This window comes from Mus pahari, chromosome 5 (genome assembly GCF_900095145.1).
Source record: "Mus pahari chromosome 5, PAHARI_EIJ_v1.1, whole genome shotgun sequence".
NCBI classification, from domain to species: Eukaryota; Metazoa; Chordata; class Mammalia; order Rodentia; family Muridae; genus Mus; species Mus pahari.
In genome coordinates, this window is record NC_034594.1 from 98,143,688 (window position 1) to 98,168,811 (window position 25,124).

General features: G+C 36.8%; 1 protein-coding gene across 4 annotated transcripts in view; it reads right to left on the reverse strand.

Annotated features, from left to right (window-relative positions):
- Positions 1 to 25,124, reverse strand: part of Dpp10 (dipeptidyl peptidase like 10) — a 1,452,235-nt gene that overhangs the window by 102,650 nt on the left and 1,324,461 nt on the right. For all 4 annotated transcript variants that reach the window (XM_021198715.2, XM_021198714.2, XM_029538361.1 and 1 more), the window contains exon 8: positions 5,567 to 5,687. In XM_021198715.2, coding sequence (XP_021054374.1) covers positions 5,567 to 5,687 — 121 coding nt within the window. The remainder of the gene's footprint in view (positions 1 to 5,566; positions 5,688 to 25,124) is intronic.

Consider the following 25,124-nt stretch of genomic DNA (forward strand, 5'->3'; position numbering starts at 1 on the left):
CCAACCCAATTCTTCACAGAGTTAGAAAGGGCGATTGGCAAATTCATCTGGAATAATAAAAAACCTAGGATAGCAAAAACCATCCTCAACAATAAAAATCTTTACTTCTAAGGGGCACACATCATCAGAGTTCACACACACACACACACACACACACACACACACTGTGCACAGGTGTGTCACTGACTCACAGTTGGTATACTGAAGTAAAGAATGTTGCAGTGTAGTACATTGGGGAAACAGAAACAATGGGAAGTGCTGGTTGGAGGAAATAAACAGTTGCTGAATCTATACTGCCAATCCTTTGAAATGACTGCTATGATAAGATTCCTGGAGAGAGAACTGAGTAATTCATGGGCAGTAGCATTCAGAGCTTTTAGGTAAAGAAAACCCCAATGAAAGATGATCATGCAGGAGCCAGAGGGACAAAGTTTAATCTGAATGGCAAAGCCTATCATTGCCTAGATTCCCTTCTGCAAAGCCATCAAATCTGCAGTAGCATCTGACAGGCGCATGTGACCTGTTTCCTTGTGACCTCCTCAGAGTCCACTACACTGTCCATGTTCAATTCAAATTTATGTTATTCACTTGTTTATTATTTATATTGTTGATAATACATTTATGTTAATTTACTTATACTGTTTTTGTCTGTATTGTTATTTATATTCAATATCATCTTTTTATGTCAACATTGTTTTTTAATTTATTGTTTTGTTTGTAGTTTACTTGCTGACATTTATACATATTTTATATTTATCTGTATTTTACATATTAATTACATATAATATTTGGGTTTATTATGAGTTGTAGAGATTGGACTTGAACTAAATTTGTAGTTGAGGATGATCTTGAATTTCTGATCTTTCTTTCTCTATCTCTAGGATGCTGGGATTATAGACAAATACCCATCTATAGGTGGTGCTGGTGACTAAGTACTCATAGTAAGTATTGTATAATGAGAGTCTCATCCCAGTGATTGAGTTGTGTTATCACACTAAGAAAAGGTATTTGGGGCTGGTGAGTTTCTCTGCAAATAAACATACTTACTAAGACTGATAACTTGTGTTTAGTCTTAAAAGCCTAAAAGAGAAATAACTCAAACCAATTTTACTCTTACACACACACACACACACACACACACACACATTCACATCCACCATTGTGGGCATTTTACACACACACACACACTAAATAAATGAGTAAATAAATAAATCTTCCCCAAATAATACTTCTTAATAATTTTTTTACCAAAATGGAATGGCTACAATTTCTATTCACCTTTTTCAGAAAAGCTGCTAGCTCAGTCCTCTCTTCAAGGAAGAGAAATCTACACAAGGAATATTGAGTATTTACCTTGTTGGCTTAAAAATAGTGCAATGTGTCACCCATCATAGCACACCAACAGGCTGTGAAATGTCTACACTTATATTACCTTCAATTACACAAGACTGTAGCTCTTTGTTCCTACTCACTGATAGCCATCACTATTCACTAGTGACCCAAACCCAAAGCAGTAGCATCTTTCTTCGCCTTTTCTCATGCACCCTATCGGCTTAGTCACTAAGATCTAACTTTGCTATTGCTTCATCAACTTTAGAATCTCTCCTCACGCTAACTGGTTTAGCTCAACTTTTACGACTCATTATCTTTTGATTGAAAACACTTGTCAACTAGCTGTTTACAAGCTCCTTTCACATCTGATCCACACTTGACACCATCACCCAAATGACCAATCTCTGTAGAAGTGCTAATCTTTTATCACTTCCTATTTCATCAGCTTTTCTGAATTTCCAAGTAACAAAATAACCAAAGTCCCAATTCAGTGTTCTAGGTCACTACCAATTTTGACTCTTGCTGCCTTCTTCCTGTCTCATTTTTATCCACCATTGCTGTCAAATCAATTTGAATTCCCCAGGCATAAATGATTATTCAACACTTCTGTATCTTTGTACAGATGGCTTTCAGGATTACACTTTCCTTCTCATGTGCAATTGTGTGTGTGTGTGTGTGTGTGTGTGTGTGTGTGTGTGCCTGCATGTGTACATGGACATGTGTGCATACATGTCACCTGTAAGGGCCAAGTCTTGGACTTCAGTTGTCTGACATCATTTTCTACTTTGATTGTCAAAGGTTTTATCTGTCCATACCTGTGTACTGAGAACTAACTGGCTCATTAAATTCCAGGGATTCATTTGCGTCTGCTTACCTTTACTGTTAGGAATACTATAGTTACAGATGTGTGTAATCATACATGGTTTGGAAGATTCTAAACCAGGTCCTCATTTTTGTCTTATCAGCTGAGCCATCTCTAAGCCCCAATACTTCTTAATCTTTCAATATCTACTTGAGCGCCTTCCTTATTGGAAAATGTTTGGCAAATCCCTAGAGTGGGCTAAGACACACAACTTCTTTACAAATCTATACCCACTATGATTCATGGTCTGGACATGGTTCCATCATCATTTAGTCTTCTATAGTATTGAGGATGTTTTGGACACAGGATGTTTACCAGAGCCTCTCTGCTTCTCTGAGCAAAATTATTGCTGTGTTGTTGCCTTCTAGAATACATGAACTAGCCAGGCTTGTTATAAACCTGCTTTGTCAGTCAGTGCCATCCTCAGCATCTCTAGTAATTTAACTAGGAAACTTGGGGGGCAACTTCTTGCACTCTGATCAGAGAACCCTTCTTGCATTGTATTTCTCTGATGTTTGATTTTATACTTTCTTGCTGTATCTATTGCAGATACTCACTACCATTCAATAACTCTCACTACTCAAGATATATATATGTATGTGTGCATGTAATTATATGTATATGTATATGTATATGAATATGTATATGTGGTATGCATGTGTTTATGTGTATGAATATGTATATATGTGTGTAGTGTGTACAGGTGTGAATATTTATGTATATGTATGTATGTACATGTACATTCAAATATCAAACCTTGACACATCTAAACTTGAAAGAGTACAGATCAATAAAACAACTCAAACTTTTAACATCTTTCACTGAATATGAGATCCTCAAGGCTGCATAGTCACTTGCTCAAGATGGTTGTACTGGACTACCAGAATAAAGCTGGAATGCAGATGGCTAATGGTAATGACCATTGAGTGAGGAGATGCATGAATGGGTGGATGTCTGATTAATGTTCTTTTATGTGAGAAGTAATGGTATCACACTGCTGGGAATACAAAGTATTCTGTAAGAGCTTTATGATGCATAGAAGCACCTGCTTTATCAAGGCTCTTTGGTACACTCTTATCTTACTCTAGAATGGTTTTTATTCAGATGAGTATTGAGAAGGGATCTTAAACAGTGGTGTCTGGACTGGTGAGAAAGCTCAGTGGGTAAAAGTGCCTGCCACCAAGCCTAGTGACCTGAGTTCCATCCATGAACTCCATAGGGTAGAAGGACAGAACTGCATCTAGCAAGTGTCATCTGACTTCCACATACATGGTATAGCATGCACACACATACACAAAAACACACATGCACACACACGAATATTATCATTTAAAAAATGTAACTGAATATTGATGTTAGTTGAGATTTTTCTTTAAGTTTACTTTTATTCTTAAAGAGAATGCACCACTTCTGCAAATTCAAATTACTGAGAAAACAATTACAATTATTAATATATAACATAGAATTACTAGTGGTTATTAATATAAATGTGAAAGTATAAACTATTGGTTATATGTATAATTGGAACTTTTAGTGTCTTTATACGCAATGTGCACTTTGGAAAACTGTGTTCCCTTTATTCTCATATTGAGGTAGCTATGTACAACATTTAGCAGTAATATTGGTCTAGATTATTTAAGACTATTGCATTTGTACAAAGGTAACAAAATGAATTAAATATATAAGACCTTACCTACATGAGTTTGATTACATAAAATAATAACGTATTCTCTAAGTGAAAAAAGATAAAATTAAGAGTAGAATATTTATATTTGTAAATTTGAGATATGAAATTGATTTTCTCAATTATTCCTACTTTATAATTTGCAATCAAGTATACTGACTCAGTTTAAATATTGACATAATTTGCCATACCAGGTTGAACAGTAAGTAAGCCTAGGTGTTAAAGACAAGCCTACTTACTCATTCTTATAATACAGCTAGCCAATTATTACTCCATAGTCAAAACTGGACAAAGATTTTCACACCCTAATTTGCTTGTACACTCTCAACTGTTATCAAAATTTGATTTAACAGTATCAAAAATAAATCATAAATTATACCCCACTTGTTGTTTCTATGGTATAATTATTCAAACATGTGAGGATGTTCCTGATTAGAAGAACTAAAGTCAAATATGTTTTATGTAAGTTTTTGAACTTTAGTTTTACTATAATTTAAATGTACTTATTTAATTTTTATTTTTATGTATTTAGTGTGTACTTACATGAGTTTACGTGACATATGAATGCAAAAACCCATAGATTCCAGAAAATAGCATTGGATATCCTAGAATTTCAGTTAAAGACAATTGTAACCTACAGGTAGGCTAGAACTTGATCCCTTGCGTGAGTATTTATTGCATTTAAGTGATGAATCATCTCTTCTGCTTTTTAATTTTTATTTTTCATAATGTACAGCCACGTGTTAAGGACAAGCACCTTTAATTTCAGCTCTCAGGAGGTAAATGCATGTGAGTTCAAGGCCAGCCTGGTCTATAGAGTAAGTTCCAGGACAGCTAGGGTACAGTAAAACCCTGTCTCAAAAGAAAATTAAAAATAACAAAAAGAACCAAATATGTTGTTGTTGTTGATGATGATGATGATGATGATGACAATGATGATGTTCATGCGAATGTACATGTGCATATACATTTAGATATCCATGAAAGTGAAGCATTTGGGGATGGAGTTAAGACAGTTGTGAATCTCCTACTATCAGTACTGTGAAGCTAACTCAGGTTCTTTCATCTCTCCAATCTATTTCATGTAAATTTTAACAATAATGAGACTGTGTCTTCTTTCCAAAAAAAGAAAAGAAAACTTTCAGCATCTAATTCCTGAGTATTGAAATCATCTCTTTTATTAGTTAAATATCATCAGAACTAAAGTGGGTCTAGCCTGAACACAGTGTAAATACCTCCATTGGTTCCCTCACATATCCACTTACCATAAAACATATGTGAAGTATATATGAAGATAGGAACCACAGCAAGGAAGCATGTGGGCCCAAAATAGGAAGTCATGAGAATTTATTAACCATTTACAAATGACCACTTGGACCTAGTTCTCATGATCCCTAGATAAGAAAAACAATTATTCACTCTTATTAACACCTGGGATGATGCTGCACAATATGGAAATTATAAGGAAATTCATTCACCTATCCAATGTTTCATTATGAAGCTAATTAATTGAGCAATATTAAACAATTTTAAGCTCCATTAAAAAAAAAGATAGCATGCCAATTGTACAAAGAAATATGGAGAAGAAACAGGGAGGCAATGGACAACAAGAATGAGCAGATTTTCTTTGAGGTTTTATATACAAATATGTCATTTTGCCCTTTAAAAATTAGAATTTTCCAACTCACCTTCATATAACCAGTCAGCAATCCCATTAAAAATAATTCCTTCCTTTCCTGAAGATGTTAGTCGTAAAGAACTGCTCTTGATATCAGGTTGATAGTAGATATTGTTTTCAAAAATATAAATCTGGATTAAGAAATATAGGAAAGAAAAAAATCCAAATATGTTAGTATGTCTTTGCATTATGGAGTGATTTCTGGATGGGATCATTATTTCTACCTGCTTTCAGACTGATATCATTTTGTGTATGTATTCACATGACATTGAAAGATTAATGGAATACTACTTAGCTATAAAAAACAATGAATTTATGAAATTCCTCAGCAAATGGATGGATCTGAAGGGTATCATCCTGAGTGAGGTAACCCAATCACAAAAGAACTCACATGATATGCACTCACTGATAAGTGGATATTAGCCCTGAAACCTAGAATACCCAAGATACAATTTGCAAAACACATGAAACTCAAGAAGAATGAAGACCAAAATGTGGACACTTCACCCCTTCTTAGAATTGGGAACAAAACTTGCATGGAAGGGGTTACAGAGACAAAGTTTAGAGCTGAGATGAAAGGATGGACCATCCAGAAACTGCCCCACCCAGGAGTCCACCACATAATCAGGCACCAAATGCAGACACTATTGCATATGCCAGCAAGATTTTGCTGAAAGGACCCTGATATAGCTGTCTCGTGTGAGGCTATGCCAGTGCCTGGCAAACACAGAAGTGGATGTTCACAGTCAGCTATTGGATGGAACACAGGGCCCCCAATAGAGGAACTAGAGAAAGTACCCAAGGAGCTGAAGGGGTCTGCAACCCTATAGGTGGAACAACAAGATGAACTAACCAGCACCCCCAGAACTCGTGTCTCTAGCTGCATATGTAGCAGAAGATGGTGTAGTCAGCCATCATTGGGAAGAGAGGCCCCTTGGTCTTGCAAACTTTATATGTACAGGGGAACACCAGGGCCAAGAAGGGGGAGTGGGTGGATAGGGGAGCATGGGGGCAGGATATAGGGAACTTTCAGGATAGCATGTGAAATGTAAATGAAGTGAATACCTAATAAAAATTGAAAAAAAAAGAAATATTAATGGCCATATCCTTCCTTATATTATTAATATTAGACTGCCCTTTGAAAATTATTTGGCATTAATACTTTCTAATCTATATATTCATCAGTAATATTTCATCTACTTAAAATTTAGTTTCTCATATTGGCGAATTGCTTTGGCTATGAAACGATATTTTGCAGATGCAAGAGACTGATAACTGATACTACCGTAGTAACAGTGAACTGACTATTTGCAAATCTTCAATATAAAGTCTTTGCTTCAATAAAGATATGCTTGGTAAATCACAGACCACAATTCCACCAGAAGACTTCTGCTCTACCAGAGGCTACACTGGTACTAGAAACCCCAAGTTATACACAAAGACTACAGCTCACTAACGTATCATAAATTCCTTCCTAGAGTCCCAACAGCAGGCTTCCCTCCTGTGCTCCATAACCCTGGCATAAGACTCCAACTCCACTGGAGGCTACACCTATACCAAGAACTCTAAATAGCCCAGGTAGTAGAACCCCAGAGGCCACAACACTCCATAGGCCATTCCAGTTCACATAACCACAGAACCAGAGATGCAACATGAGTACCCAAAACCCCAGAAGTTACACAAGCTGGTAAAACCACAGTGGAGACAGACTGATGGGACCAAGGACTTGCTTGACACCAGAACACAGGCTATTCAGATCACAAGACCAGAGAAGAAACAGAAAGCAAGTTAAAAACTATGAAAAAAGGAAAAATTCATCCAACAAAGGTAGTCATAAATCAGCACTGAAACGTATAATAACCTTGAAACCAGATGACTAAAGGCTAACACAAAAAAGTAGTCAGCAACACCCAGGACAATATGTCACCACCAGAGTCCAGCTATTTCACTATGGCAAGCATGGGATAGTACAAGGTAGCTGAAACACAACAAAATTATCTTAAATTTAATCTTATAAATATGATGAGACCCTTAAAGAGGAAATAAACAAATCCCTTAAACAAATCCAGGAAAACACAAAGAGGTGAAGGAAATGACTAAAACTTTTCAAGATCTGAAAATAGAAATAAAAGCAATAAATGAAACACAAACCATGGGAGAATGAAGATGAAAAGAACATAGGTAATCAAGCAAGAACTAGAGATGCAAGGATCACCAAGAGAATACAAGAGATGGAAGAAATTATCTCAGGTGTAGAATATATGATAAAAAAGTGATACAACTGTCAAAAATGTTAAATATAAAAGTTCCTGACACAAAATATTCAGGTAATATGGGATATTATGAGGAGAACAAACTTAAAAATGAGAGGAATTGAAAAAAAAAGAAGATTCCCAGCGCAAATACTCAGGAAATGTTTTCAACAAAAACATAGAAGAAAATGTCCTTGCCTAAAGAAGAAGATGCCTGGAAAGATATAAGAAGCTTAAAGAGAACACCAAGTAGATTGGGCCAGAAAATAAAGTCCATGTGCCACATAATACTTACAGAACAAAGAAAGTGTATCAAACATTTCAAGGAAAAAAAGCCAAGTAACATAAAGTAAAGGCAGACCCATTAGAATTACAACCAACTTCTCAATGGACTCACTAAATGTTGGAAAGGCCTGGGCAGATCGCTTTTAAGCTCTGAGACCAAAGATGCCAGCCAAGACTATTAAATCTAGCAAAGATTTCAATCACCACAGATGGAGAAGGCAAGATAGTCCATGACATAGTCAACTTAAAACAGTATTAATATATGAATTCAGCCATACAAAATGTGCTAGAAGGAAAACTTCAAACCGAGAAGGATAAATACACCAATGAAACCAGAGAAAATAAATAATTTCACATCAGCAAAATTAAAAGCACACATTACCACCACCACCACAAAATAACAGGAATTAATAATCACTGGTCATTAATATCTCTCAATATCAATGGATTCCAATTCTTAATAAAAAGTTGCAGAATGGACGTAAAAACAGGATCCATCCTTCTGCTGCATATGAAAAACACACCTCGACATCAAGGATAGACATTACCTCAGAGTAAAGGACTGAAAATGGTTTTCCAAAAGAAAGAAAGAAAGAAAGAAAGAAAGAAAGAAAGAAACAAACAAACAAACAAAGAAACAAAGAAAGAAAGAAACAAAGAAAGAAACAAAGAAAGAAACAAAGAAAGAAACAAAGAAAGAAACAAAGAAAGAAACAAAGAAAGAAAGAAGGAAACTGTTGTAGTGATTCCATTATCTCACAAAATTAGATTTCCAAAACCAAAAGATAGGGAAGGACACTTCATACACATCAAAGGCAAAATCCCCAAGAAGATATCTTAATTCTAAATATTTATGCCCCAAATCCAAGGACATCAACATTTGAAAAAGAACAATTAAAATTTAACAAACTAAAATTATTCAAAAACACCAAAAGTGTAAAAGAATCAGGCTTAAAATCACACATTGAAACCTCCATGTTAGTGGTGGAAGATTTCGACCTACCACTGCCACCAATGGACAGGACATGCAGATGACAATCAAACAGAGAAATAATGGACTAACAAATTCTAGACTCAAATGGACCTAAGAGATATCTACAAAACATTTTGTCCTAATCCAAAATATTATATCTTGTTTCAGGTGTTTATGAAACCTTCACCCAAACTAACCACATATTTCATCACAGATAGTCTTCACACACACACACACACACACACACACACACACCACCACCACCACCACCACCACCACCACCACCCCAACAAAGAAAGGAGAAGAAAGAACACATGGTTATCAGACCACCACAAATTAAAGCTGGATTTCAAGAACAGGAGGATCAACAGAAAGCCTACAAAATCATGGAAGCTGAACTATTCTCTATTGAATGTTTTATTCTAGCTAACTGAAGCTCAGGCTTTTCACCTTTTACATTCTCTTGTTCTTTTGATTTCCAGAGAAGTAGACAGTCTTTCTTGGATGAAATCTCTCTTTTCTATCTGAAGTTTCTACATCAACTTGAGAAAGTTGATGGCAAATCACACACATCTCATTACTCAAGCTATTGTTGGGAAACCTGGGTATTTTACATAAACAACATGGTTCTAAATATTTATTGCCACACAGCTTTTTTTTTTTTCCTGCAAATTAAGATCTTGTATCCTTAAGACTCAGGAATTAAACGAAACTTTCAAGGCTCAGGAAGTAAACAAAACTCATAAGGCAAAGAAATCTCCTGAAACTTACAAGAATGACAAGGCCCCACTCAAGGTTGTATGAGCCCTGAAAGGTGCGGAAGAAAAGACACTTTCCAGCTCCAAGTCATCCAGGAAGCTCCAGAAATGCAACAGCCATCAGTCACCACATATGTTAAGTGAGGTTTTTTGTGAATCAACCACCTTTGAGTTACCTATGCTTCTGTAATTGTTCATTAATTCCTTTATCTGTAGCCCCAGCCCAATCTCCAGTTCAGTCAGCCTTATCAAATGGAATCATTTCTTTCTTCTGTAACTAGTGCCCGTTCATGGTAAATAAATGTTTGTTTACATCATTCCATAGAAAGTCAAACAATATTTATATTTCAAAAAAGGAATTAAAAAGCTTCCACCTCAAAAATTACTCAAATATCCATGACTTCAGAAGATTTATTACCTATCTAAATATATGGGCCAGTAATTACATTTATATTTAAAGAACAGAATTCATATGCAACCTATGCCAGCTTCAGTGCAGAATTTAAAAAAAAAAAAAAAAGCAACATAGAAGCAAAATGGTGTTATCATTCTGTTCAAAGTTTCAAGTCCAAAGAGTGTCCCCAAATTTGTCATTTTCTATTGAACAAAAATAAATTAGTGATTGCAATTTTGAACTACACATTTAGAATCTAATCTATTTTCAGTTGTCAGGTATATTTTTAATGGATTGATGTTTTTCCACTAATACTCAGAAGCCATGGATGTTTGCTTAGCAAATGTTGAGCTGCACATAGTCCCGGGTACCACCTGAGGAGTCTGACAACATTGAATTGGATGCTTAGGACTCCACTCCAAGCTGCACCAAGGTGTTTTTAAGTTTAAATTATTTTTTATTTGTGTGTGTGTGTGTGTGTGTGTTTGTATGTGTGTGTGTGTGTGTGTGTGTGTGTGTGTGTGGTATATGTGTCTTGAGTATTTACATGTATAAACAAGTATCTATACTTGTAAAAGTGCCAGAAGTGGGCTTTAAATTTCCTGGATCTAGAGTTAGTGTGTTTGTGAGCATCCTAATGTAGGCATTCTTTGAAAAAGGATGAAGCATGGTTAACCATTTAGCTATGTGTCCTTCTTCCCCCTCCACAAATTAAATTTAAAGCAAATCATAATATATATATATATATATATATATATATATATATATATATATATATATATATATATATATACTTAGAAATGAGTACTTATCCCTGATGCCATTCATTAAGAGCCATATTTTGAGATATTAATCAAGTTCTTCTATTAGCAACCTATGTAGCCCAATAATCAGAAAGTTAAAACTATTTGATGAGGTAAATATCAAATACATAGAGTATGCCAATTCCCTAGGTTTTCAAAGTCCATTTTCTTAATTTATCCACAAAATAACTTAAAAACCTGACATCCACTGAAGAGCACAAGAGGATAACCAAAATAGCATCTGAATTTTGCTGTTAGGAAGTATGTAATGGACTTTCAAACTATTTGTTTTTCCATACTGTTCATTGCCAAGTGACTAGTCCAGCAGTCCATCTTAGTTTGGGTTATTATTGCTGTGATGAAATGCCATAACTAAGAGCAACTCGAAGAAGAAAGACTATATTTCACTCACACTTCCATATAACTGTTCTTCATCAACAGCAATGAGTAGAGGAACTCAGGACACATCAGGAACCTGGAAGCAGGAGTTGATGGCAGAGGCCACCCATGAGTGCTGCTTACTAACTAACTAGCTCTGCATGGCCTGCTCAGACTGACTTTAGATACAACCCAGAATCAACAGCCTAAGAGTGTCCCTACCCATAATTGTCTGAGACCTCCCCACCAATCACTAATTGTTGTGGGAAATATTAAAGAAAAACAATGATAGAAAGTTCATATTCCCATGCTTGTGCCTCTTCCCTGGCAGCCTGGCTGGCCATGTACTGGAGGGCAATGGCTGATCTGTTTTATCTCATGGAGATCTGACACAGAACTTCAAAATCTCTCCACCCAGTTTGCTAGGTTCCCACTGGCTGGTCGCTACCACACCAGCCTCATGCTTCAAAACACCCACGACTTGTGTGGTGCACCTCAAGCAAACTCACACTGCCAATATACCTTTCTCTCTTGAACCCAGAGGAGCCACCATGTGAAGGAAAACACAACATAAACTTAATTGAGAAATAATGGTAATTCAATCTCTGTGTGCAACAGCTAAAGTCTAATCTTGTAAGCATTATTAAAAATCCAAATCCTCTGGGGGCAAATCCTTGTAGATTTGCCATGATACTAGGAAACTCTAGCATACCCATATGCTGTCCCCATCAAAAAAAAAAAAAAAAAGAATTAACTCTCTCCTGCTTCCTCTCTTCCTCAGTCCAACCCGGAAATCCCTCCTACTTGCCCAGTGATTGGCTGCTTTATTTATTAGGAGACTGGTTCATAAGAACAGTACCAGGCCCATCCACAACAGTTAATTACTGAAATTCCTTACAGACCTGCTTATATCTTGATCCTAGAAAGGAATTTTCTCAATTAAGACTGCTTCCTCTCAGACACAACCCAGAACTTTGTGTCAAGTTGACATAAAAATAGCCAGCACAGAGTTCTAAAGACACATTTTAAAGGCTTTATCTTATTTTTAGTTATGTACGTATGTATATGTCTATAAACATGAGGGTAATTGCCTGCATAGTCCAGGAAAGAAAATAAAGCCTCTTGAGGGTTATGAGCTGCTCACTGTGATTGATCTGAACCAAACTGAGATCCTCATTAGGAGCAGCAGGTGCTCTTACCTACTGAGTCATATTTCAGTCCCAAGAATGCATTTTATTTCTTTTCTTCTTGCTCCAACCAGGAGCAAACGATGCCTCTGCTGGACATGTGAACACCCTGGATGATTAGTGATCAAATGAAGAGCAGAAGTCCTTGCCACCCAAACCCAAAGTGAGATAGAAATACAGGAAGGAATGAAGCAACAGCTTTAGTTAGTTATAGGCTCACGTTATGTAGTACAAGCTGTCTTATGTTTATCATCTTCCTGCTCTCACCTGCTTATTTCCTAGATTACAACAGAGCATCCACCAGACTGGCTATGAAAGGAACTTAGATGTGAAGTTAGAAAATGATCACAGTGTCAATAGCCTAGTGTGATGGATCCTACCAAAGGAACATTTCTTTCATAGCATTATCTAAAACTTTTAGGCAGTTTAAAAGAAAATAACCATGTGGAATATAGTGGAACAATAAATCCAACTCCAGGGCTCTGATGACCTGCTCCATACTATGTAGAGTCATGTTCAGAATGATGCAAACACATATAATTTTTAAAAAATCAGATTGTTAAATTAAATCTTGACTAAATACACTATGACTGGGAAAATTTTTGGACTGTCTTCCATTGTGTCTTACACTTTGGGAAAACACCAACATGGAAATAAAGAAAGACTGGTGTCAGAGGTTTTATTTATATAGAATAATTTCTTTATCCTCCTACTCACTAATAGAGATTTCACTTGCTTACGTGCACTTGGTTTTCCCAACTGGATTAACTATAACATTTGCCCCAGCATCAGAATGAAACTAGAACACCAACTTTTCAAATTCCTTATGCATATATAGTATAACGAATCGAACATTTGTTTTAAAATAAGTGCAATATTGGGTCGGGTTCTAGCTCAGTGTATGGCATATCTGTGTAACATACATAAAGTCCTGGGTTAAATCTTCAGAATGTAATATAATCTCAATTGCATATTTTTAATCTCAGGGCTAGGAAGATGAAGGTAGGAGGAATGAAACTTCAAGACCTGTCCAAAAAAAAAAAAAAAAAAGAAGAAGAAAGAAAAGTAAAAATAACTTGTAGTACACTATTTTGAAAATTAGATTTGTAGTACACTATTTTGAAAATGAGGTATATGAACCTCCTTCAGTGATTAGACTACATTAGGCTTACTCTCACACAGACATACCCACATACACATAACTCTTAAAAAAATTGCACTGATTAACAATTACTAATAGGAACAAAAACCATATTTTTATTAAATGGAAACAAAAACCATTTTTTTATTAAATGGGAAAATATATCTTATATACAGTATTAAAATTATAACATACATACTTACTCTTATGGATCATAAAAAGAAAAAAAATATTATCTTTAACTTTATTATACATATAAGATGATTTTAAAAAACATTGTATTCTAGGATTATTTTTAGGTTTTGTGTGTGTGTGTGTGTGTGTGTGTGTGTGTGTGTGCTCATGCACACATATCCACACATGAATGCTATAATGTTTAAAAGCTAGAACAATTGAATTCTCTTCTGTTGGAGTTGTGAACCACATGAAGCATATGCTGGACACTGCACTCAGACCTGCACACATTCTAAATCATCCTTACTTAAACAGCAGGAGCCGTCTCTCCTACTCTGGTTACAAACCCCAACTTTTGCTGGGCAGTGGTGGCGAATGCCTTTAATCTCAGCACTTGGGAAGCAGAGGCAGGCAGATTTCTGAGTTTGAGGCCAGCCTGGTCTACAGAGTAAGTTCCAGGACAGCCAGAACTGCCCAGGAAAACTCTGTCTCAAAAAATAAACAAAAACAAAAGCAAAACAAAACAAAAAAACTTTTTTTAGTACATGAAAAAAATATTTGAAACATAAAAGCCTTTTTTCCTTGACAAGATAAGATTTCACTGACTATTTGTAGGAAAAATATTCTTTGCCCAGCAACATGCACTGTTACATTTTAAGTAAAAGTGTGCAGGAATTACCCTTTAACACCATGAAGTAAAATCTCACTGAGAAATGCAACTCTATTTTGATTTTTATAACTTAGACTATTTGCTGACACAAAAGACTGCAAATAAACAGAACAGAAGTGCATTGGTCTTAAAAAAGTTATTAAAGACAAAGGAGAAAATATTAACTATTGTCAAACATAATGGAGGAAATAAAACTCTGATGTGCTGCTTACTGTGCAAACTGCTTTGTGCGCTTTGGGTAAATCTTACTGGCTTTTAATAGATCAAAACATCTGTAGAATTAAATGTCACAAAACCCCACTTCAAAGCATATATAAATGTGTATGGATGGATTGACACATGTAAACAAATAGATGGATAGGTTTTCTAAATTTTTGTATAAGTATAAAATACATATCTTGATCTGAGGATGTAGTCCAATGTGACTGCCTAGCATGCACAAATCCCTGGATTTGATCCCTAACATAGCATGAATGAGGCATAGTAGTGTATGCCTAAATTTCAAACAAATGACAAGTATAGGGTTGAATTACAGGAGTTTAAGATCAATTTTAGCTAATGCTAGTACAAGGTCAACCTGGATTATATAAGTCCCTTTCAATACCAACAAAATCAAGACAGATTCTAAAAACATGTATCATGTACTACTACTCGTGAGAGAAAACTATAAATTTCCAACTCAGGGTGATGATCCCCATAAGAGGAAGGAAGCAAATTGTAGAAGGCACAATAGAAACCCTTAAGAGTTGTGGACATGTTGCTTTTCTGTTTTTGGCACTACCTGGATGAGATGATAAAATGCCTGGGCTCTATATACTTTGCTGGATGTTTACTGAAATCATTTTAAAGCAAAGCAAAATGTTACAGGGAATTTATTAGTAGTTACCATTCATTTAAAATATGACCATGACAAATTGTATAAGTATTTTACTGAAAGTCTCAAAGTAGCCATCAGCTTTTTTCTCTTTATGAAATTCTGTTCCCTTAATTTTCCAGTATGTGATAAATTCTCAGTGTCCATTTCTCAGTATTAAGTCAAGCTATGAGCACAAGTTAAATCGTTTGATTACCTCTGACATTTGGTTTTCAATAAATCTCTGTTGGTTATAAAGTACTGCTTTCATCTTGTCACAAGACCATCTCTGGGATAGAGTGCACCCCCGTCACATCATTCATGTCAACTGGGTGTCTGTCTCTGACACTGGCAAAACAGGTCCACTGAGCTGCTGCTCTCGTTTTTCAGCATGTGTGGTTTTTTTTCTTTCATGAAGCCCTTTAAAAGTGATACCCTCTGAAAATCTTTACAGAATGGCACTGACTTACAAAATGTGAATTACAGCTTCCTGTGTAATAAATAAGCTTGATTATGGATTTTAATCACCCCCTTACTCCTAAAGTCTTACCTTTTATCCATATACTTTCAGAATATCAGCCAATAGATATAGGAGTCAATGAGAAGACAAATCCTATCTATGCTAGTTCAGAAAACTCATCCAGCTTCAAAAAAGAATGTTCTTCATTAGATAAAATAGTAAGGATCATATTTATGAGTCCAAATTAATTAAATAGAATCCACAGGATACATATTTTGCTTGCATTACTATAATAAAATATTTCTGAGTATCAATAATCTATCAAGACTTGAGGATGTTGGGTGCTTTTTGTGGATTTTCTCACCCATTTTTTTCTTTATTTTATTCTTTCCTCACCACACTATTGGCTTGGTTTAATTCCTTAACATAAACTAAAGTACTAGGTACTTAGTAAGATGAAGTAATTTATTGGAATTTCCCAGTGAAATACATCTTAGTCACTTTTCTCACTGCTGTGACAAAATCATTGGTAAAACAACTTAAAGAAGGAAGGATTTATCATGGCTCACTGTCTGTGGGTACAGTCTATCATGACTGGGAAAGCATCATGGCAGCTCTGTGTGTCAGCTGATGATATTGTATCCACAATCAGAAAGCAAAAATATGAATGTGGGTACTCAGCTCACTCTGCCCTTTTTATTACATCCTCTACCTAACCTATGGTATGGTCTGATTGGTCTACCTCCCTTGATGGACCTAATCTAGAGACTTCTTCACAGATAGATAATGCTAAATAAAAGCAGTAAGTACCTAGTATGAGTGACAGCAGAAGTTAAAGTAGAAAATAAACATGAAATTAAATCTACTATTTAAAATGTTGAAGAAATCTGGAAAAAAAGAATTTCAACAGCATATGTAAATTTTTCAGAGAGAGATAGAGATAGAGAGAGAGAGACAGACAGACAGACAGACAGACAGACAGACAGACAGACAGATAGACAGACAGAGACACAGACAAACAGAGAGACAGAGAGACAGGGATTTTCTGACTGGATTTGTTCAGTTTTTCAGATCTGAGTGCCAAGAGCAAACCCTAGTATATATGGGGCAAGAGCTCTCCCATGGAGCTTTATCTCCAGACTCCCAAATGAAATCTCTATCACAGAGACTTGATCTCACAATCCTCCCAAGTCCAATTGTTGGTGATACTGAACTGACTTCCGGTTTCTAATTTTCGCCTTCATTGTTTGTAGAGAGAGTCCTTCTAATACTTTCCCCAGGGGTCTAGAACTCAAGTCAGGGACCCAGATTACTATAGTCCTCCTGGCAGGAATGAAGATATTTGTAAGAGACACTTGGGTAACCATTTGGCTGGCAGATTATGGAGACAATAAACAACGAGGATTAAAATTTCCACAAACGTTTGATTTTTTTAATTACTTAAATTACAGTAATTGGGAACCTGAAAAGAGTGCTCAGTGGTCAGAAGACTTGTTGCAAAGGCATGAAAACTGGAATTCAAATCCCCGGGAACCACATAAAAAGGAGTTGAGGCTACACAAGTTTGTGATTGTTGCTGGAGCCAGAGAAAGATCTCTGGAGCATCCTGACTGCCAGAACAAGGCAATGAGTGATAGACCACTCATTGTCTTCTCTAGGCTTCAATGTGCACATACAATACTCACATGCACACAGCTAGGTGCACGTGTACACATGCACACATACAAACACACTCATGCACACACAAATTTTACTGCTCATCACATGACTTTCCTTTTGTTTTTAGAGGAATGTTGCATTTTATAAATTCTATGTCCTTTAGAATGTGGATAAGAATCTTATCCCAAAGAGCAGATGCCACATTGTTCTGTTAGATCTCATTCCTTAGACTCTAAAGACTGGGGAAATGGAAAGATGCTTCTAAGAGCAGGAATGCTCCAACATATAACAAGGACATATGCTCCACTATGTCCATAGCTGCTTTGTTTATAATACCAAGAAGCTGGAAAGAACCCTGATGTCCTTCAGCAGAGGAATGGATACAGAAAATGTGGAATATTGCCTCCCCTAGCCTTGAAACAGGCTGATTCAGACCTTGTTGCCACTAAGCATGGGACCACCTGGGGTGGAACCTTCAGACTTGCAAAGCAGGTTCTATTGTTCTACACCTGCCACTGCTCTCCAAAACAGCATCACTACCTGTTGAGACACTTGATTTTTTCAGGAGACAGCATCCTGAGATCTTTAGGCTGGCGACAGGTTCCAAGAATGGACTGTTGGGGGAATCGGCCTCCCTACTCTTTATAAGCTCAGAATCTCAGTAAACTTACAGGCTTTGATCAGACTCTGTTGTCTTACATCATTCCTTTTTGTCATCTAATTCCTTTCAGTCCCAGCCTGCTTTTCAGGAGTACCTGGTTTGTGTGGCCACTGGCGGCCACACTCAGTGATACATTCACACAATAGAGTACTACTCAGTTATTAAAAACAATGAATTTATGAAATTCTTAGACAAATGGATGGAACTAAAAAAATATCATCCTGAGTGAGGTAACCCAATCACAAAAGAACACACATGGTATACACTCACTGATAAATGGATATTAGCCCATAGGCTTGGAATACCCAAGATACAATTCACAGACCACATGAAGTTCAAGAAGAAAAAAAGATCAAAGTGTGGGTTCTTTGGTCCTTCTTAGAAGAGGGAACAAAATACTCATGGGGGCAAATATGAAGACAAAGTGTGGAGCAGAGACTGAAGGAAAGGCCATCCAGAGACTACCCTACCTGGGAATCCGTTCCATATACAGTCACCAATTGCAGACAGTATTGTGGATGCCAAGAAGTGCATGCTGACAGGAGCCTGATTTAGCTGTCTCCTGAGAGGCCCTATCGGAGCCTGACAAACACAGAGGAGGATGCTTGCAGCCAACCATTGGACAGAACATGGGGTTCCCAATGGAGAAGTTAGAGAAAAGACTGAAGGAGCTGAAGGGGTTTGCAACCCCATGGGAAGAACAACAATATCAACCAACCAACCTGACCCCCAAGAACTCCTAGGGACTGAACCACCAACCAAAGAGTACACATGGAGGGACCCATGGCGTATGTAGCTGAGGATGGCCTTGTCAGGCATCAATGGGAGAAGAGGCCCTTGGTCTTGTGAAAGCTTGATGCCCAGTCTAGGGTAATGGGAGGGCAAGGAGGCAGGAGTGAGTGTGGTGGGTGGGGGAACACCCTCTAGGAGGCAGAAGGAGGGAGTTTGGGGGAGGGGGTTTCTGGTTGGGACCAGGAAAGGGGATAACATTTGAAATGTAAATAAAGAAAGTATCCAATAAAAAAATGAGATAAGTTGCTTTCCTGACTTATTACTCACCCTAGCTTTTTCTGTGATTTAGCTCTCATCAATTTATCTATGTTCTTATAGGAAACTTTTCATCCAAACACCTGCAAACAGACCAAATAAACTTACTGCTTCTTCAAGCTGAACTTTGGCAGAATTCTCATTTTGCTCAGATCTTGGCTTTATATGGGGTAAGCAGATATTTTCTCATACCATCCAAGGAGAACTCCCAAAACACTTCCCACTGGCTCTAACTGAGTCCATTTCTGTTACCTTCTTACAGAATCTTAATTAGCAGGTAATAGGCAACCATTTAGGCTTGATAACCTCAAGGTAAGAATTCTTTGCCATGTGCTAGATTGGTAGTAAGCTGAATTAATTAACATCTTTTCTTCAGCTAGGTGTCCTTATAGTCACTCATTGAAAAAAATCATTACAATGTGTGCCACCTATGCACCTACTCTTTGAGGTTAAAATAATTTGTTTTCAGACTCATTTTATTTCAAATATGAAGTCCAAAACTCTTAAAAGTTTCCACGACAGAAGGTGGGGGCAACTAGAAGAAATTCTCATATGCTTATCAGTGAGTTTGAGCCTAATGCTTTCCAGTTTATGGGCATGCTGATAAGAAAACAAATTGAAAAATGCAGAAAGTGGAACCAGGCCTGGCTATCTCCCATGCACGTTCCCCTCCCACTCCAAGCTCTTTATTCTACTTCCTGCAATTTCAAGGCACCCGTAACCACAAATGAAGAAGTTTTACATTTCAGGCTGTTTTTGTTTGTTTATTTGTTTGTGTGGTTGGTTGGATAGGTTATTGTTGTTTGGTTGGTATGGTTTGGTATTTTAACTGCACACCAGAAACTTTCAAACATTTCTTTTAGTATTGTCTCTGAAATGACACGATAATTGTATAAATAACCATAAACTATTAGGCTATCTATTTTCCTGTTATTTTGTGAATGTAAATGTAATTGAAACAATGATCTGTCGAGGATGAGTGTCCTTTAAATTTCAACATATTAGGTGGTCTGCTGAAAACAGATTTGAATATTTCTCCATTTTGCTCATGAGGTTCTCTAGAGTGGTTTGTCCTTTGCACTTGTATTTATCTATTGTGACAAAGCTAAGTAGTGCCTACCTGTGAAGTAGGCATAACTATGACATAACATATTGCAATAATTTTTCTTGGATAAGTAAAAAAAATGGAAGCAGTAATTTATTAAGAAATTTATTATTCTTGTTTGTATTAGTCAGTGTTCTCTAAAGGAACAGAATTTATATAATATATAATATATAATATATTATTGGAAATATTTATTGCATAATATAAATATATATTATATATGTATATGCATTTATGCATTATATATATAATTATTATTATAATGGATAACAGGCTGTCATCTAACTAGTTCTACAGAGGTTGTCTACACATGGAAGGTCCAAGAATCCAGTAGTTTTTCAATCCACTAGACTGGATGTCTCAGCTGTTCTTCATTATAACCTAGGATCCTGAAAAAGAAAAAAAGTTCTAATGCCAGCAAGGAGTAGACTTTTCAGAGAGAGCAAGCAGGCAAGGGGAATAAGCATCCTTCTTCCTTGCTCTTTTTATAGGTTTCAACTAGAAGGTGAGGTCTAGACTAAAGGTGAGTATTCCTATTTCAAAAGATCTGTATTAAAGGTGGAATTCCTTACCTCAAAAGATCTGGTGTGATTATGCTCCCAGAGATGCTGCTGGGCAGATATTTCATGTGAGGAAGAACTTGAGGACAACAAGTGGAGGAGTTTTATATGATAATCCCAGAAGACAGAGAGCAAGGAGGAAAGTGAGATAAATATAATGGCAAATAGAGTTTGTCAGAGATTGAGTGAGGGCAAGCTGAACATATGAAAGTGTTAATGTAGAAAAGTGGAAAGAACAACAGCAAAGATACTGACCCCTTTTTGTGTGTGTGTATATACGTGTGTGTGTTTGTGTGTGTGTTTGTATGTTTCTGTGTGTGTGTGTGTGTGTGTGTGTACAATATGGAGGTCAGTGACAAACCTGGGTTCTCATTTCCTAATGGCTAGTCACTTTATTTTTGAGATAGGATTTTTTTTTTCCTTTGTAGCTTTCCAAGTAATCTAGGCTTGCTGGTCTTGTTCCTTTCTCCCCAGTGCTGGCATTGTAAGTATATGATACTATGCCCAGCTTTTGCTCATGACTTCTGAAGATTCAATTCAGCTCTTCAAATTTGCATAACAAGCATATTACACTGAGACCTTATCCTGACACCCCTGCTTAGTATGTTTGTTAGCAAAGGCATCTCTCTCTCTCTCTCTCTCTCTCTCTCTCTCTCTCTCTCTCTCTCTCTCTCTCTGTGTGTGTGTGTGTGTGTGTGTGTGTGTGTACATGCTTGTGGAGGACAAAGGGTTAAAGTCCACCTCAGTTGCTTTTCTACCCTATTGGTTTTGAGACTGTCTCTCACTGAACCAGCAGGTCACTGGTTACCAAGGCTAGTTGGCCAACAAGCCCAAGATATTTGCCTGTGTCGACCTTCCCAGAACTGATATTGCAAGCTTGAATCCCCTTCTTTGGCTTTTTAAAAACATAGGTCCTGAGGGTTGTGCTCACTTCTTGATGCTTGCATGGCAATTTATTTCCAATGGAGTCACCACTCTCTACCTGAGATCTCATCCTAATAATTGCATATTAAACCTATAGAATGGTGCTGAAGATGAACTCCACTTAAACTGACTAGAGTGGTATTCATTAGTTCATCTAGATACAAGGAGAAATAAAGTTCTCTGGAAGAAGTTCACTACATTTACTAGAATCTTTCTCTTCATTTTTAACAATCTAAAAATATATTTTTCTACTTCCTCTTGTATAGTAGAAAGACAGAAGGACAGAAAGGAGATGGTGGACATCCCAATTCTCTTTTGTTATTAACAACTGAGGCCCAAGGAAATCTCCAAACAAAACTTCTAAGGTTTTTTTCTACATAGGTCTCTTGATGTTGCAGGTTACAATAAAGCAGAGAAAGACTGTGTACTCAATTATGGCAGCTTTTCCCACCAGACCTTTGTGGGATTTGAGTGTCTTTCGTAAATTTGATGTGTATAATCTAATCATGTTAGAAGAAATAAAAGAGAAATTAAATAAAATAATTTTCAAAATCAGCAGGCAAGGACTTCACTGGCAATCACTGCTCTGACAGATGTCCCAAGTTAAGTTCCTAGGACTCTCCTCTGTCAGTTCTCAACCATGGAAAATGAGGCTCTTGAGGTATCAGATGGTAAGTGGCATTTGTAAGGGAACTGCTGGGGAATGATGCTCTAAAGTAAAAGTAGGATGCTATTGTGGCAAAGATGAAGATGCACAGTTGGTAGAGTGGGAGTTTGGGAGAGGCAGAGTGCTCCTGTCCAAGAATACAGTGAAAGGGTTAGGAATGTTGAGTTGATACATCTCAAAAAAGCAGTGAATATTACTATAGTGTACTCTGGGCAGCATAGGACCAAGAGCTAGTGGCAACAATTACTTGTTTATATGTGTACATACATTTGTGGAGGCCAGAGTTTCCCTCCACAGTGTTCACTTAAAGGTATACAATTTTCCCACAGAGCCTTTGTAGATAACTCTTAAAAAGAATTACTTATACCTTCTCCAAAGAGTCAGATATATTTTTAAACCTAAATTAAGAAATTTTTACTACTATTAGGTAGGCCACATTCTCTCAAATTCCAGTGTCCTTAAATTCTAATCCCCCAGTGTTATCCCTGATTTGTAGCTCACTGCCTGCTGTGCCCAACACCCTGATATTTATTTCTCTCTGCCCCTAATTCCTAGTGAACCACACAGATCTTTTCCTACACCTTTCTTACTCTAACCAATTTCTTTGGTCATCATAGCCCCTGTAGTCACTCAATGGCAGAGCACAGCCAGGTCATTCTTCAGGCCAGGAAATCAGGTAGGAGATATTCACTATCTATCCTTTGCTTCAATTCCAATCCCTCAGTCTTATCACTAGCTTTCTAGCAGACCATCTGCTGTGGCCCCTTCTACTTCTGTGCCCCATTCCCAGTTATATATCCAGCTTTCTTCCTACCTGTGGATCCTTCAGCAGCTACACAAAAGGGCACCCCCATTCCTCAGTTTCAACTCCCAAACCTAGAAATACATTTTACTTGATGACCAGTGCCCATACCTGGCAGAATCTTACCAGGCATGCACTAGCAAACAACCCACAGCCACCATATTTCTCTAAAACCAGAAAGGGCAACAGAAACCAAGAGAACAGAACAACCCACCAAACAAAGACAAGGCCAGATATCAGAACCTAGAATTACAAGAATCTCAAGCCCAGATGGCTAGACATCAGCCTAAAAAGAAAATCAATAAGTGCTAGAACAATGTGTCTCCAACAGAGCCTACTTCTGTAGACTCTAAGAACTGTAACATAGCTAATGAGCAAGACCAGGACTTCAAAGCAGCTATGGAAATACATGTTCAAGTACCTTAAAGAGGATATTAATAAATTCCTTAGTGGAATCTATGAAAACTCAAACAAAAAGTGCAATGAAATGAAGAATACAGTTCAAGACTGAGATAGAGTCAATAAAAAAGTCTAAACTGAGGGACAACTACAAATGAGGAATTTAGGAACTAAAACAGAAGTGTCAGAGGCAAGCTTCACCAGCAGACTACAAGAGATAAAAGAGAGAATAACTGGAAGTAGAGACAAAATAAAGAAAAGGATACCTGGGTCAAAGACACAGTTAAATCTAAATTTAAAAAAAAATCCAAAGAAAGACCATCCAGGAAATCTGGCATACTATGGAAAGACCAAATCCATAAGAATAGATGAAGGAGAAGATACCTGGGTCTAAGGCACTGAAATGTTTTCAAAACTCGAGGAAGAGTTTGTCCCAAACTTAAAAAATGTCCCTAACTTATCAAGGTAAAACAAGTATATAGGACAACAAATAGACTGGACCAGAAAAGAAATACCCCATGATAAATAATAATCTAAACACTAAATATATAGAATAAAGAAAGAATATTAAAAAGATTTAAGGAAAAATGAACACATAAAATATAAAGACAGATCTATTATAGTAACATCTGACTTTTCAATGGAGACTCTAACGCCATAAAGGCCTTAAAGGATGTTCTTCAAACTCTAATAGATCATAGATATTAGCCCATTTTACTATATACAACAAAACTTTCAATTACAATAGATGGAGAAACAAAGACTTTCCACAATAAAACCTAATTTAAGCATTAATTATCTATACAGTCAGTTATTCAGAAGGCTCAAGAAGGAAACTTCAACCTGAAGAGGTTAATTACACCAAAGAAAACACAGAAATATATAAATAATCTTAGAGAAGCAAATCATAAGGGGTAAAAGTACCTATTGCACAACAAAAATACTGAGAATCAACATTGCATACTTATATCTCATAACCTCAGTGGTCTCACTAAACCAAGAAAAAGACAGCTTGAGTTTGTTACATACAAAAACAAAACAAAACAAAAAATAAAAAACAAACAAACAAAAAAGCAAAAACAAAAACAAACCACTTTATCATCTCAGGGTTAAATGATGGACTAAGATATTCCCTGAAAATGAGCATAGATGGGAAAAACAGTGTAATCTTTTAACAGATGTGGATGCTTGCAGCCAATCATGAAACTGAGTAGGACCCCAATGGAGGATTTAGTAGAAGAATTGAAGGAGCTGAAGGGGTTTGCAACCCCATAGGAAGAGCAACAATATCAATGACCAGACCCCCAGGGCTCTCAGGAAGTAAACCACCAACAGAACAGCACACATGGGGGGACCCATGGCTCAGAACAGTCCACATGGAAGGACCCATGGCTCAGAACAGCACACATGGAAGGA